General features: G+C 42.6%; 5 protein-coding genes across 5 annotated transcripts; 2 read left to right on the top strand and 3 right to left on the bottom strand.

Annotated features, from left to right (window-relative positions):
* Positions 1 to 561: 561 nt before the first annotated feature.
* On the bottom strand, positions 562 to 2,614 carry asf1ba (anti-silencing function 1Ba histone chaperone). The gene is made up of 4 exons (XM_062450061.1): positions 2,415 to 2,614; positions 2,057 to 2,172; positions 1,620 to 1,796; positions 562 to 1,321 (listed from the first exon to the last, which is right to left on the bottom strand). The coding sequence occupies exons 1-4, from the start codon at positions 2,521 to 2,523 to the stop codon at positions 1,130 to 1,132; spliced, it is 594 nt and encodes a 197-aa protein (XP_062306045.1). The 5' UTR covers positions 2,524 to 2,614; the 3' UTR covers positions 562 to 1,129.
* A 930-nt stretch (positions 2,615 to 3,544) lies between these two features.
* Positions 3,545 to 7,251, top strand: crb3a (crumbs homolog 3a). Its single transcript, XM_062450066.1, has 4 exons — positions 3,545 to 3,942; positions 4,653 to 4,847; positions 6,007 to 6,062; positions 6,156 to 7,251. Exons 2-4 carry the CDS (start codon positions 4,733 to 4,735, stop codon positions 6,363 to 6,365), a joined length of 381 nt encoding a protein of 126 aa, XP_062306050.1. The 5' UTR covers positions 3,545 to 3,942; positions 4,653 to 4,732; the 3' UTR covers positions 6,366 to 7,251.
* A 340-nt stretch (positions 7,252 to 7,591) lies between these two features.
* Positions 7,592 to 10,396, bottom strand: tubb4bl (tubulin, beta 4B class IVb-like). Its single transcript, XM_062449962.1, has 4 exons — positions 10,216 to 10,396; positions 9,420 to 9,528; positions 9,187 to 9,297; positions 7,592 to 8,987 (listed from the first exon to the last, which is right to left on the bottom strand). The coding sequence occupies exons 1-4, from the start codon at positions 10,270 to 10,272 to the stop codon at positions 7,930 to 7,932; spliced, it is 1,335 nt and encodes a 444-aa protein (XP_062305946.1). The 5' UTR covers positions 10,273 to 10,396; the 3' UTR covers positions 7,592 to 7,929.
* A 42-nt stretch (positions 10,397 to 10,438) lies between these two features.
* LOC134010052 (E3 ubiquitin-protein ligase TRIM35) lies at positions 10,439 to 13,832 on the top strand. Its single transcript, XM_062449917.1, has 6 exons — positions 10,439 to 11,590; positions 11,864 to 11,959; positions 12,045 to 12,275; positions 12,388 to 12,410; positions 12,532 to 12,650; positions 12,934 to 13,832. The coding sequence occupies exons 1-6, from the start codon at positions 11,186 to 11,188 to the stop codon at positions 13,467 to 13,469; spliced, it is 1,410 nt and encodes a 469-aa protein (XP_062305901.1). The 5' UTR covers positions 10,439 to 11,185; the 3' UTR covers positions 13,470 to 13,832.
* Positions 13,833 to 13,936: 104 nt separating this feature from the next.
* On the bottom strand, positions 13,937 to 14,914 carry LOC134034293 (G-protein coupled receptor 183). The gene has a single exon (XM_062478740.1). The coding sequence runs from the start codon at positions 14,912 to 14,914 to the stop codon at positions 13,937 to 13,939; it is 978 nt and encodes a 325-aa protein (XP_062334724.1).
* Positions 14,915 to 15,576: the final 662 nt, after the last annotated feature.

Here is a 15,576-nt window from a genome sequence, read left to right as displayed (position 1 = left end):
TCATAAAAACAGTTAGTAGATACAGTTCAGTAGATACATGTCTCATTAAGTATTTAAACGAGTGCAATGGCAGAGTTTGTCAACAAGTGTTACCTTGGCTTGACTGCACATTTTGTAGGTACATATATGGCTGAACTCAGCCGCGAATGCAGCTGATCCAATCACATGTCTGTGATCTCAATTTAAGATCGCGCAAGAAACTTGCCATTATCAACAAGTTTGTCAAATGTTGAGGGTTTAACGGACTCAATCTATATATGTGCTGAACAGGAAGGAAATGTGTGACAGGAGGAAAACAGTTCACTTGACGGTATGCTACATCAAAGTATGACCACGTTCATGCAGTGAACACAAAATTGTAAGTCGCTTGGCAACAAGGAAGCAGGGCTTTCACTTTGTCCCTCCTTTTAGAAGATCTCAGAGCACCTGACATACCAGACTAGATTTTTGTGAATGAAATCCTTGATCCTTGGATTTGTCCATGCAAAGCAAATCCATTATAAACGAAGCTATGGTTCACTGATGATGTATTAACAAGTCTTAAATATATTTAGGTTCAAATATTTGTAAACAAAAACATTTTATTTGAGAAAGAAATGTCTCATGAAATAAAGATATATACATATCATGCCTCTAGTACTATTACCCAATCCAATAGACTCTACAACACTTGATAGCTGGCAAACTATAACCCAGTGCAATAGAAAGAGAAATATAATGGCTGAGGAATAGCCAAAAAGCGCCTGTGTAGTACGATAAGCTTAACTGTCTGATTGTTTTCCCACCTATGCTTTACTTGCAGTGTGAAATAATCTTTTTATCGTCACAAATCACAACTCTTAACAAAGCAAATATTTCTTAACAAATACACTGAATTGAAAAATACAGTCAATTGATTAGTCCAGTAGAGATATTCAGTTTTACTAGACAAAATAATCCTTTCTTGAAGTCCACATTGGGGGGATTATAGTTAACAGTTGTTAATAGTGTATCTCAGACAAAAATGGACAGCTGTATGGAAACACCGCATGTCTGGCAGTCGACAACCATATATGAATGTCCAAGGTCCATTCCGGAACAAGGGTTGGCGAGGGTGAAGACAAAAGTTTGTAACTTTGTTTAAGTGTTTCTATAAGCAGTCCATAGAGTTTTCTGGAAGCAAGCCCATGGGTGGGGCCTTGCCTGGAAGACAGGAAGGGGGCAGCATAGAATTGGGGGAAGGGTCCACATTCTCAGAGTCTTCCATCCGTTCAGCACATCCTTCCCAATTGATATGGAATCGTGTTACACGTGGGTTTGAAGCCAGGATATTTCTCTGCAGCTGAAAGACAAACAATGTTAGGGGGCATTACATTGAAGGAAGTGTTAATGATATACAAGTGTTGATAAATGTACACTCACAATTGTATTTTAACAATTGACATACTCAGTTCACAACACTTTTTTTCCCGTTTTTCTGCAGCCACACATCGGAGACAACAAGAAGCATCTGCCCACCAAAGTAAATTCCTTGTTGTGTAAACTACTTGGCGAACTTTAAACTTTATTCTGATTCATATAATGCTACATGGTGTAGTACATCATTCATGATGACTCAATACAATTCACCTTGGACTTACCTGTGCATAGTCTGGCTTGACAGGAGGGTTCTCACGCAGTTCTGGGTCTGTGTACTCATTGTTGACATAGTATCCGATCCGAATGAACTCTTGTCCACGATATGTGCAGGTGATAAGCGCCACAGTGACACCTACAGCATCACTCTCTGGAATCAGACCAGTGTTTGGGGCATCAGCCTGTGGGTTAACACAGAGTTTGGAGCTAACTTAAGCCACAAGGTGAAGGAATAGAAGAGCAGCTTGTGTCTCTAACAGATGTGTCTACAGCTGGTTAACAATGAAGAACTAGCCGTGGTTCAGTGTATGTAGAGAATTGTATAGAGTACGGTAGTAAGGAAAGACATTCACTGAAAAAAGCACTGTTGTGACAAATGGTTTGTCACCAACTAACGTAGTTAGCTACTGAGGTTGCAAGCTTATTTGATTTGAAAACTCACTTGAAACACAAACATGTGTCTTCCTGCTGGTACTGGGCCAACCAGAACAGAATCAAGGGTCTGGTCGTATTCTTCACTCTCTGCTGAGCCCACGTAGATGATTTTCCATTCTAGGTCTGCAACACATAACGTGTTTCAGTGTTCAAACTTAAAATTTGCGCGCTAACACCTAGCAAAGTCCGATGGCCAGTTAGTTCGCTACAGTAGCAAGGTAGAAAGTAGCTAATTTATGTTAGCTAGCTAGCACTGGTTAGCTAGCTAGCTACCTAGTTGCTGTTCTGGGTAGAAAAAACGAGTTAGCTAGCTGACTATTTCGGAGAGCCACAGACTAGTTCTGGCAACAATCATAACAACTTACCTTCAGACAGGTCTTCCATGCACTCGAATGTTATTTCAAATTGGAAAGGGTTTCCGAAAGGACTCGGATTATCAAGAACAGCAACATTTAGTACTTGGACCTTCGCCATTGTTGCAGTGTTGCCGCCGCAAATGCTGGGCTGGCGCGTAAACCAAATGCTCAAGTGTCAACGTTGGGCCCAGTTCGAACATCTAATAATGTATCCTATACTTCATTCCTTCTTCTTTCAGGAAATCGTAGGACTAATAAAAGTATTCTATTTAGTCTTAATGGTGCAACTCCGTCAATTGCATACCACTATATTGATAGGATAATGGCAGTTTTGTTGACAATACTATTGTTAGTGTGCAAGGTGAGTGTGGTTCGTTATTTTATGTTCGTCGAATGGGATCCCTTTGGAAAGGCATTGTTATTCATGCAACAACCAGATGAGGGCAATTCATTCGTATGGTGCAGTCGGCTCTTTCACTCTCAGCGTCTGCATACAGAGTACTGTATCTTAAATCAGCTAAACTTTTAAATAAGTAGGTTAGTAACAGCGTACAAACGGGTTGAACCGAAAAATATAAAATGTTACAACATTTGCACCAAAAAAGATTCACACACCATAATTTGAATTGCCCCAATTGGGTAATTATTGTTGGGATGAGTGAATCACCTGTCACTACGCCAATTTGAACGCCAAATAGCCTAGTCCTACAATGCACATTTCTATCTAGTCGAATCTTTTTACTTTTGTAGGCTACATGACACTACTGTAGCTACAAGTAAGGATTATTTTCGATAAATCCATTGTGGTATTTCAGGAATGTGTGATCTACATTTGAGAAAAACGCCTTTTTGTGCACACCACTAGATGTCATATTTCACATTGAAACCATATTAAATCCAAATTGTTATTACATCATAATAATGAGAATTGTAATAATAATGAGAATTACACGATCATATCACAATTTGGCCTTGGCTATAACTTAGATTAGACAATAACAGTTAAAACATTCGGTAGAACTATTGTTAAGATCCCAGTCTTGAATTCCAATTAGAAGTTGGACAGAAACGTCAACGAAATCGACATGGAAGGCAATATGAGAGGGGCCTGGATGACTGTAGTGATAGGTCCATTGAGCAGGTGGATTTTCTCTTCTGCCGTCCCTCTTTGACTCGGGTGTGCATACAAAGGCTATCTGTTCTTCCCGTGCAACGGGTTGATACCATGCACAGGTACTGTAACATGAGACATGACCACGACATGTGACCAAGGGCGAAGAGAGGGAAAAAAAACTGTTTTACATAGTTAAAGCCACAGGTAGGCTAGGCTACGATGATGTCGAGACGCATCGATCATTTATCATCTAAAAGGATAACTTAAAAAAATCATTAATAAGGCACTTGATGAAGTTTGGATGTTCGGTTGGTCTCTTGATAAGGTGAGGCGGAAGTAAACAGTTGTTGTTTTTACACGGAATCTACTTGACTTATTTTCCGGTTGCCTCACCTGGATATCTATTGCAAGCAGCGCAAGTCGGTATGTACTTCATATTCAATACAGTTAAACGTATAATGGTATAGGCCTAGTGTGTGTAGAACTGAAGCGTTGGTATTTTATTGGGCACGGATTACCAAATAGCCTACAGGCAACTGTTGCTGTTTAAGTACGCTTGAACTAAGTGACATATTTCGAAACCAACTATTACAATGTATTAAACCATAATACGATTTCAGCTGTTAGGGTTTTGATATAACTATTGAAAGTATTTTGTATTTAAACTTTGATTGTTATGGATGTATCGCCATACACCCTTCCTTTTTGAACAGGTGCAATTTTAGACAGCGCCTTTAGCCGATATGGTTTTCGCTCGCACTATGAACAAAAGTAGGCTACTTTAAAAAGTAGACCTATTGCAATTGAATACATCTATACCAATCTCTTGTCAATTAAGTTGTCCAATCCGCATAGTCATGTGCCTGACAACACCGGCATGTAGGATTCTACAGGTTTACTGTAGCCTATCTTTAATCCTTGTTAAGTGGGCTTAGTGGTCAAATCAAAGAATACTCAAATTAATCTTTTTCTAGACACCACTGACTAATATGTCGTTTTGGACCCATGTGGCATGTAACAGTATATTAACTAGACAATGATAACAACATTAATTAGACTCCCAAATTGGAATAGTTTTGTCTTCATACACAAGCCATGTGATTTTTACTGTAACATTTATGTTGATTATCTAGACAGCCTCTATAGGGTTGTGTTGAATGTTGGTCCTGCTGAAATGGCCCCAAGTTGATGTCCCAATGGCAGTCTACGCTCTATGAGGCCCTCCTGGTGCGAGATAGACATGGCACAGCTCCTGGATATCATTCCGATGCCTGGTCTATTGGCAAGGAGTATCCTGCTACTGGTGCTAGCCATTAATCATGCCGAAGGTGAGTCACTCCATCCCTACTTCCTTCAACTACATTCATTCTGTTAGCCCTTCCTCTCTACAGTAAAGTGTCTTATACAACATGAAAACACACCCAGTCTCAATTATTATAGCCTCAAAAGCTGTTGCAGTTGTTCATAGCTCAGAGAACCAGACATGTTATGACATGTTGCCATAGCAAGACCGTCTCATAAAATTTGGTTTAAATGTAATGTGACTGTGCTCAGGAATTACATTTACATTACATTTAGCAGATGCTCTTATCCAGAGCGACTTACAGTAAGTACAGGGACATTCTCCCCAAGGCAAGTAGGGTGAAGTGCCTTGCCCAAGGACACAACGTCATTTGGCACGGCTGCGAATCGAACCAACAACCTTCTGATTAATAGCCCGACTCCCTAACTGCTCAGCCATCTGACCCCCTTAGGAATGTGAACACAATAATTGTTTAAAACCTCTGTAATGTTCAAACTGTCAACCTCCCCTTGTGTTGCAAGCTAAAAGTAACTTGCCAATATTACTGCCTTAGACATGTAGAGATCCAATAGAGAGAGCAAATGTGTTCACCCTCCCCCAAGTGTACCGTTTCTTTTTGTGTTCTTTTTTCAGAAAGGTGTACTTTTGTCCTTGAGAAACTTTCTGTTTACTCTAGTTAAAGATTAACTCGCTTTGAATCCGCTGAGTGGACTGATAAGGCTTCTAAACAAGACACCTTCAATCATTTAATTTCTGAAAGATAAGCATAATGACAAGTTGACTTGTGTTTTTTATGATTTAAAATCCATGAGTTTGGTTGGAAAATGTCACTGACCACAGTCACAGGCTGCATTCCAAGCACTCACCTCCCCCTCGCTGTTCAAGCTGTTACTGTGCGTGTGATCTCACATAAAAATCACATGGTTGGCCATGGATAAAGTTCCTGAGACACAGTTGCAGTAGCTGGACTTGAATAATTTTGCAAAGCAACACCTTGTGTATTCTAGAACATGAAAGTCCACATTTAGCTTTTGGTTCATTTTACACATTACTCACAGTGTTGCTGGTTTAACTAGTGTTTGTGTTGTTTTAATGCACTGTTTATAATGTCAGACAGCTTTCATGACCAGGACTTTGATACATTTTTATTCAAATGTAATAACAATCTTGGACTCTTTTCATAGGTCAGAATGATTCAACTACCAGTCCCCCTAGAACTTTTACAACAACAAGTGCCTCGGTTAGTATGCTATTCATATTTTCTTCCTGCTTAAGTTAGACCATTTCAGTATTAAAGAGAGTAGCTCTAATCCTTGTGTTATTCCACCTGCAGGGACCAAACATTGCTGCCATTGTTGCCCCAACTGTTATCCTGGGGCTTTTGGCTATAGCTTCTGCGGTCCTTGCATGGCTTTTTTGTGTGGTTAAGAAGAGGCGGCAGACTGAGGGGACGTACCATCCTAGTGCTGAGGAGCAATCGGGGACTCGCAGTGTAGAAGCGCCAGACACACTCAAACTACCCAAGGAAGAAAGGCTCATTTGAGCCTTGCTCGTGGCGTTTGGGGTTGCTATTTGGTGGAAGCTCCGCACCTGGAATCATTAACACCTCATTTGACCTTATTGTTGGAGGAAGAACTACCTGTGCAGAAACAAAGGACGTGTGAGCTGCAAGATGTGAAAGGTCATTACAAAAAAAGCCCTGGAAAAGGATGTTTCCAAGTTCTGGGTTCATGATCTGCTTTGGTAGCCACAGATAATCACTGACACACAATTGTTGACTGTAAATAGCAATTGCTTATTCAAGAGGAACAAATACTAAAATGGTCTTATGGACGGAGGTATCAGACTACTGCACTAAATGAAAGAGGAACAGTATTTTGTCATTACACATTTCACTGATGTTGTGACATCCGTCATGGCCAATCTGTCTTGCTTTTCAATAGCTAAATGGTGGAGATTACAACCGATAAATACATTTATGTTTCAGTATCATCCATTCAGGATGATTAGTTGAATACTGAATTCTGAATACCACTATTGACTGTTGATATTTATGATTTCTAGATAATTTATACTTCAGTACAACACTGAATTTCAACCACAGACTAGTGTTGTTTTGAAGAATATGCTATGGACTTGCCTTTTATTGGTTACTAACTAGTCAGTTATCTAATATCTAATACCAGTTGTTCTGTCTTATTATATTGATTCATATCATTTTCAGTTAATACAATAGTATTGATTATGTTACCAAAAAGGAATAATTGTTTACACTTGAATATTTAATCTCCCAATTATTCCACTAAGTAAATGCTCCAAGATTTCTAGAATTTGGTATGTCAATGAATAATGACACTGATGTGGAGATATTTAGCAATGCTTTATCTACGCTCACAGTGGAATAAACTGATGGTCATTGTTTAAAATTATTCACCTAACGTTGTCAACAATTTTGAAAAAAGCTAGTGTTGAACCAGAACATTAGCAATTTTGTGTAGTTGCTTTCACTTAATGCATTATAGGAATGCAGAGTCTGCTTGTGCGCCGCATGATCACAGTAGGCAATGCAAATTGTTCTTATTCTGCAATATGTGGTGAACTGAGACTTGGATTTGAGCTGTCTGGCTATTTCTCTGGTTGTTTGACATATTTAGAAATTAATCTGATCATTCAATGTCAATGCTGCCATCTGGTGGCACACATGTGTCACAAGTATCGTTTTTCAATACGTATCAAATGAGCATTTATTTTTATATAATAAAATAAAGACGGTCAGCATGATTATCAGTTAATCAGACACCAACTTTTAATTATTGTCCAATTCAAGGGTTTCACAGTTAAATTCACTTTCTTTCTTAAGAAAACAACTGGATGGATGTGGGTATGGGAAGAATTCAGTGCATTCAAAACACACAAAGGCATAAAAGTTCACTACTATAAGTTAACATCACTATCTGGTGCTATGATGATTGAGGATCATAGTATGCCAAACCATTTCAGCAAGTAAGGCAAACAATTTAAAGTGAGTTGAGACACGAAGGACAAAAGATAGGTATGGAGTTGGGAATGTAATGAAATGTTGTTTAGCAGTTAAGTGGCCAGAGGGTTTAGGCCACTTCCTCTTCTCCTTCCTCCTCAAACTCGCCCTCCTCTGCAGTGGCGTCCTGGTACTGCTGGTACTCCGACACCAGGTCGTTCATGTTGCTCTCTGCCTCAGTGAACTCCATCTCATCCATGCCCTCGCCCGTGTACCAGTGGAGGAAGGCCTTACGACGGAACATGGCGGTGAACTGCTCAGAGATACGCTTGAACAGCTCCTGGATAGCGGTGCTGTTGCCGATGAAAGTGGCGGCCATCTTGAGCCCACGGGGAGGGATGTCGCAAACGGCCGTCTTCACGTTGTTGGGGATCCATTCCACGAAGTAGCTGCTGTTCTTGTTCTGCACGTTCAGCATCTGCTCGTCCACCTCCTTCATGGACATGCGGCCGCGGAACACGGCGGCCACGGTCAGGTAGCGCCCGTGGCGGGGGTCGCAGGCGGCCATCATGTTCTTGGCATCAAACATCTGCTGGGTGAGCTCAGGCACGGACAGGGCGCGGTACTGCTGGCTCCCCCTGCTGGTGAGAGGGGCGAAGCCGGGCATGAAGAAGTGCAGTCGGGGGAAGGGCACCATGTTGACGGCAAGCTTGCGCAGGTCGGCATTGAGTTGGCCAGGGAAGCGAAGGCAGGTGGTCACCCCACTCATGGTGGCAGAGACCAGGTGGTTGAGGTCTCCGTAGGTGGGAGTGGTGAGCTTGAGAGTGCGGAAGCAGATGTCGTAGAGAGCTTCATTGTCAATGCAGTAGGTCTCGTCTGTGTTTTCTACCAGCTGGTGCACGGAGAGGGTGGCGTTGTAGGGCTCCACCACAGTGTCAGACACCTTAGGAGAAGGCACCACACTGAAGGTGTTCATGATGCGGTCAGGGTACTCCTCACGGATCTTGCTGATGAGCAGGGTACCCATCCCTGAACCAGTGCCCCCTCCCAAGGAATGGGTGAGCTGGAAGCCCTGGAGGCAGTCACAGCTCTCTGCCTCCTTCCTCACCACGTCCAGGACTGAGTCCACCAGCTCAGCCCCCTCTGTGTAGTGGCCCTTGGCCCAGTTGTTTCCAGCACCACTCTGGCCTAGAGAAAGCAGAAAAATTGAGATGCCCAGAAAAGCATTAGAGGATTACAAGTTATGATACTAAAAAGGGCTGAATTGAAAATAAACAACACATCTAGCATAACCAATCAGAGCCAATTAAAATTAAACAATTAAATGACAATGAAATACATGACTGGACTCCATACTGTTAGACACCTTTGATTAAAAAACACCTACCAAAGACAAAGTTGTCAGGCCTGAAGATCTGTCCGAAGGGTCCCGACCTGACTGAGTCCATGGTGCCAGGCTCTAGGTCCACCAGGATGGCACGAGGAACATACTTTCCACCTGCAAATGTGACAGGTTCACCCCTGATTGTTTTCACTGGTTCACGATGATGCTGGCATAGCATGAACTATAATGGTTTATTTAGGATACGAGAATTATATGTATACAGTAGAAATAACAACCTGAGGCTTCATTGTAATAGACACTGATCCTGTCCAGCTGCAGGTCACTGTCTCCATGGTAGGAACCAGTGGGGTCGATGCCATGTTCATCACTAATCACCTCCCAGAACTGAGAGAGATAGGGAGAGAGAATGGATATAGGTTGGGGAAAAAGGATGGGTGTAAGAATGTTGACTGATTAATTGCTAGTTTTGAATATAACCCTTACATATTTGTGTCTCATGAGCCATGCATATGTGATACATTGTGTCTTTGCAGCTGAACATTGTTATGCAATGATGGTAGCTTGAACTCAAATCAGGCAACTAAATCATGATAAGACAGAGAAATGTAGAATAAATAGGTCAAGTTGGTTGGGGAGGGAATGGCATCTGATGGCATCAGTTTGAGACACCATGACAGTATACTACCAACTTCCTCCTCAACAATGATTATAACAAGGTAGGCTAACAATGAGGAGATAAAATGCATTTGACATTGATTCGTGACTCCGTGACCTATATTCTATAATTATAGGCACAAAAAACAATAATGATATATAATAAAAACAGAATTGCATAGTCTACAATTATGTATTTATTTAATGCACAAAATATACAAAATCTTCTGTCGCGCACGTGAATTACAGTCATGCAGTTTCATGATGGAAATTCAGGGATCCTCCATTTTCTGCGGCTTTCTAGCGAATTGGGATATGATTAGTAGCCTTTCGGCTGCAATAAAAGGAATCCTGCAAGCAATCATGCATGTAAATATGTTTTTTTAAATCAAAATATCAAACTAATATATTTCATACCTTTGCTCCAATCTGGTTACCGCACTGGCCAGCTTGCAAATGCACAATTTCGCGCATTTTGATAAGAGGATTTGACAGAGCTACAGGAATCAGGATTCTTCTCGCAGAACGCTCATGCGCTTTGACAGTCTAGGTCACGCCCGTCTTTAAAATGACCAAATCATTGATGCAACTTCACGTCATCCCCATGGTAACCAAAGACAGGAGGAGGAGATGATGTATCCTTGTTCGTGATAAAGATACACATTGACAAGTTGGCCGACAGCTTGATCGGCTAGCAGCTACGTGATCGCAGAAGCGAATGTTATCAAAGACTGAGTTCACTTTGGCTCTTTACGGGCAGTCAAAGTATATGGGCCTGTATAATGTAGCTCGTTTGAACACAATGAGTCAGAGGGAGGGCAGCCTCACCCAAGCGACAACCAAACGGATTAATAAATAACACCACAGACCTACAAACCTCTTCTTTTTTTTCTCTCATCTTGAACGTTTTGTACCTATGTAGAATGTTTCTATATAGTCATTGAATAAAGTATTCGAGTTTCAGACATTTCTATACCTTACAGGTAAAAAAAACATTCTATTCCAAACAAGCAACGGGTTTTAAACAAGTTTGAAACTATTTCACATTTGACCTACTGTAGGCTACCGAGCAGGCTTGACTTCCTGTTTCCCAGGGTTTTTTTGCATTCAGTGTCAAAAGTGCTCCGCGTCTCTGGAGTCAGTCAGACAAACCGAAAACAGGAAAATGGTCTATTCTAAAATGGTTTTCTCTGCGTCAAGAACAATGGAACAACAAAGACTTTAGACTTTTCATTTTAGGCTAAATGCTGTCTAGATTTAGGTAAAGTTTAAAACAACCTACTTTTCTTCCTCTCATTATTACGTAGTGTAGTTAGTTTTCAAAGACAGACAAGTTTTTTTGGGGACATTGGAGCTCCTCTAGCCAACCCCTGACCAGGTGAAGGACATGTCATGTGGCGTCTCTCTCCCCGAGGAGGACCTCTACTGTCCTGTTTGCATTGACATCTTCAGTGACCCTGTCCTGCTGACATGCAGCCACAGCGTCTGTCGGAGCTGTATCCAGCGCTGCTGGGACACTTCAGCCTCCAGAGAGTGCCCAGTCTGCAGGTGCAGGGCCTCCAAGCACAGCCCGCCCTCCAACCTGGCCCTAAAGAACCTCTGTGAGGCCTTGGTACAGAGCAGGCGGGAGAGCCATGCAGGCAGGGAGAGATTACTCTGCAGCCTGCACGGGGAGCAATTTAAATTATTCTGCCTGGACGACATGCAGCCTGTCTGTGTGGTGTGCCAATCCTCCAAAATGCACAAACACCATGAGTGTTCACCGATAGAGGAGGCGGCACTGGATTGCAAGGTGAGTGAGAGGTTTAATGACTCAGTGCCCACACAGAATAACACAAAAACAGATGACTCAAATAACCATGTTATTCCATTCCAGTCAGGTTGAAGGTAGAATTCTTTAAATGTTGACCAGAGAATTTGAATGTCAAAGCTTAGGTTTATCACCATCTAATGGTTTATCACCATCTGCTGTCAAATACAGGAATTTTCCTGTTTAGAGTATACAGTAAGTGCATGAAAGTATGTATGGATGGCCTGGTTCACACAAATAGAATTACTCTTCCAGAATGAGATCTGTGCTTCACTGAAGACCCTGAAAGACACTCTGGACTCCCTCACCAGGGTACCCAATACATTAAAGACCACGCTAGCACACATAAAGGTAACTCCTAACACATCACCAGTTTGATGTCCAAAGAAATTCGCAGAAAAACAAAAAAAAGTATCTGCGTTTTGATGTTCTTCAGAGTCAGGCTCTGGAGACTGAACAAAAGATGAAAGACCAGTTTGGACAGTTGCACCAGTTTCTTTATGAGGAGGAGACGGCCATGTTAGCTGGTCTGAGGGAGGAGGAGGAGGAGAAGAGGAGCCTTGTGATGATAGCGATGACAGAGACTGCTGCAAGGACACTGTCTCTCACAGAGAATATCGCAGTCCTCGAGAAGGAGATTGCGGAAGATGACATGACATTGCTACAGGTCTGTATACATCTAGGATACCGTCCAATTAATTGAGACAATCGACAAGGATCTTAACAGTGATAATGGTTTATTAGGTGTGAACTTGACACAATGTGTTTGTTTTCCACAGAACTTCAAAGCCACTTTGGAAAGGTATTTGAACACACTGTCTGTGTTGCACAAACCCCCCCCCCCCACACACACACACACACGCACTCACACACATACACACATCCTTCCTTTCAAACACACTTTGCTTCCTATTTTGTTTCAGAGGGAGCTGTGTGCCACAGCCTTCAGTGACAGTTTCAGGGACACTTGTTGATGTGGCCAAACATCTGTGTAATCTCAAATACAGAGTCTGGGAGAGAATGTCACACCATGTGGATAAAGGTAAAGTAGTAGGGGGTCAGATGGCTGAGCGGTTAGGGAATTGGGCTCTTAATCAGAAGGTTGCTGGTTCAATTCCCTTAATGTTTTGTCCTTGGGCAAGGCACTTCATCCTACTTGCCTTGGGGGAAATGTCCCTGTACTTACTGTAAGTTGCTCTGAATAAGAGCGTCTAGTTGACTATATGTAAATGTAAGTATATGTAATCCAACAGATGGTCTATCAATCCAGCGGGGAGATGGAAACTCTTTCCTGCCCTCTAACTGTCCTATTTCCTCTCCCTCAGCTCCTGTGATTTTGGATCCAAACACAGCCCACCCCTGCCTCATCTTGTCTGATGACCTGACTTCACTCCACTACAGCAGCTTGCCCCTGGGTGTCCCTGACAACCCTGAGCGCTTTCACATGAGTGCAGAGGTAGTGGGCACGACAGGACTGGGCTCAGGGAGTCACTGCTGGGAAGTGGAAACAGGAAGTAACGAGGACTGGATTCTGGGTGTGGTCAGTGAGTCTGTACCGAGAGCGGCTGAGGCGTTAGCCAGGCCTGAGAATGGCTTCTGGACCTTGTGTCTGAGGAATAAAGAGTACAGAGCCATGACCTCTCCCCCAACACTGCTGGCTGTTGCTAGGAAACCCCAAAGGGTCAGAGTGCAGATGGACTGGGACAAGGGGGAGGTGTCTTTCTTTGACTCCACTGATCGAGATGCGGCCTTGTACTCATTCTCGCAAACCAAGTTTACAGAGAGAGTTTTCCCATATTTTTATACACAAAGTAAACACCCGCTGAGAATCCTTAATGATGAAAAACAATGTTTTGGATGAAAACAATTAGATTTTAATGACAATGTCAGAAATGATGGGGTTATGAAAATGACAGAGTGACTTGAGAGTTTCATTTTTACTTCATGTAATGTCATTTCCATATTCTATGAATGATGATCAATAATCGACTTTTTACTTTCCAAGGAAATGATCTTGAATATAAAAATGTGCATGTTTCCACATGCAGTTTTAAACTTGTACACATGGTGGCGGCCCAGCTCCAGCTGAATGTAATCCATAGAGAAGAGGATGACGCTTACCCATAATATCTCATTTGCTCTTTATATATTTCTTCGTAAGAAAATGTACAAGCTGATGTGGCTACATGAATACATCAATGTTTAATAGAACTCTGCTTCAAACAACTTTTCCTGTGACTACTTGTCCATACTTTAAATCACCTAAGAAAACATACTATATATTTAGCAAAACAACCTTTGGACAAAGAAATGGTTAATCTTGGACTTTTAAGCAGCATTAACAGGAGGTGAATCGGGCTTCTCCTTAGAAGTGTTCCATCTCTTCAGGCAGGAGTCAGGAAGGAAGGGAACCTTCTCTAGGCGTGAGAGGTAGATTAGTGGCTGGATGCTGCTACTGATGTTGACAAAGGCAAAGCCCACAGGCTGCACATAGCAGCGGAAGGCATGTGGCGGGTAGTAGTCCTGGAAGGGGAACAGAGCTACAGGTGGCAGGTAGTTAAACACAATGATAGCCAAGATGGAAAGCACCATGTTAAATGCTTTCTTCTTCATGGGGTGCATTTCATCCTTGCCTGCCCCACGGGACCTTTTTAAGGCCAACAGAATGGCGATATTGCAAAAAACCATCCAGGTGAAGCTTGCCAGGATCTCACCAGTGAAGACCTTTTCAAAGTCACGGAGGCCCCCAACTGTCTTGGCCGAAGCATAGGCAAAGGTGAGACACAGCACGAAAACAGAGAGACCTATCCTGTACTTGTTATCTTTGAGTTGGCTGAAGGCTATTGGGCAGAGTACTGCCACAAAGCGATCCAGGCAAATACAAGAGAGAAAGAGGGGGCCACTGGTGTCTTTGACACCGTAGGAGAACTTAAAGGCGGACCACATCTTCATGCTTTCCCAGTAGTAGAGATTTAGGTAGATAAGGGGTACCATGCAACCAAAGTAGAAATCCATGAAGGCAAGGCACCCTAAGAAGATGTCGGACGTGGAGGGCTGGTGGCGGTTACGGATGAGGATCACCATCACCATGATGTTGGCAGGAATTCCCACCACCACGTTGAAAGTCTGCACGGTCAGGTCAAAGAGAATGCCTTCCACCATGTCGTCACAGCCATCAAACACGCTAAAGTGGTGCACGACTGTAGCGTTGGCCAGGGTTTCAATGGGGGCGTCAAGGGTGGATGGCAGGGGGGGCGTGGTGGTGGTGGTGTTCACTGTCAGGTATTTATTCAGAAGGTCCCACATGATGCCCTCACAGAGATCAGATTGAGATCAACAGCAGGAGTCTGAAGGGAGAACATAGAGAAGGGTTAGGTTAGGTAAACATCAAGGCATCCAGATGTACTCTCTCTCCAGCTTCGGATCCATTAGTCTTGTCAGCTCCCTGGAGTCCCTGATGATTATAACTGGGCTACTGTGCCACAAAACACAGTTGAAAAAACAGCAGGGACAAACAGAAAGAGGGCATCCCGCAGGCTGTTATTCTGTTTTTGAGTTCTGGTGAGGCACACTCTGGGCCCTGTTTCTCTCTGGAGAACCACTTCTCTGTACACACCAGGAAATCAACTCCCAACTGACTAGCTCCCCCAGTGCTGTTCCATCAACCCCACCCCTCTCACATAGAGATAAAAGGACACTCCGCTCATTGCTGGGTGTTAGAAGCCCTTGTCAGGCATCTGTGGTGATTGGTGCATTCAAGCAATTGTTGTGTGAGTAGAAGTCTTTGCTGACATTTTTCGATTCAGTTATTCCGAGTTCTTTTTTGACATTAATGCAAGCAAGTCATGTTTAAATCATAGCTTTTTTACATCCAGGAGTTGCCAGAATACTTTGTTGACAACAAATATCGACTAGACTGATGAATACAGTTCTGACAAGGAACTGTCAGATATCCTAGTCCTGATTTC

Source organism: Osmerus eperlanus, chromosome 2 (assembly GCF_963692335.1).
Source record: "Osmerus eperlanus chromosome 2, fOsmEpe2.1, whole genome shotgun sequence".
Taxonomy (NCBI): domain Eukaryota; kingdom Metazoa; phylum Chordata; class Actinopteri; order Osmeriformes; family Osmeridae; genus Osmerus; species Osmerus eperlanus.
The sequence above is the reverse complement of the archived record's forward strand: the minus strand, read 5'-3'. Positions and strand labels throughout refer to the sequence as shown.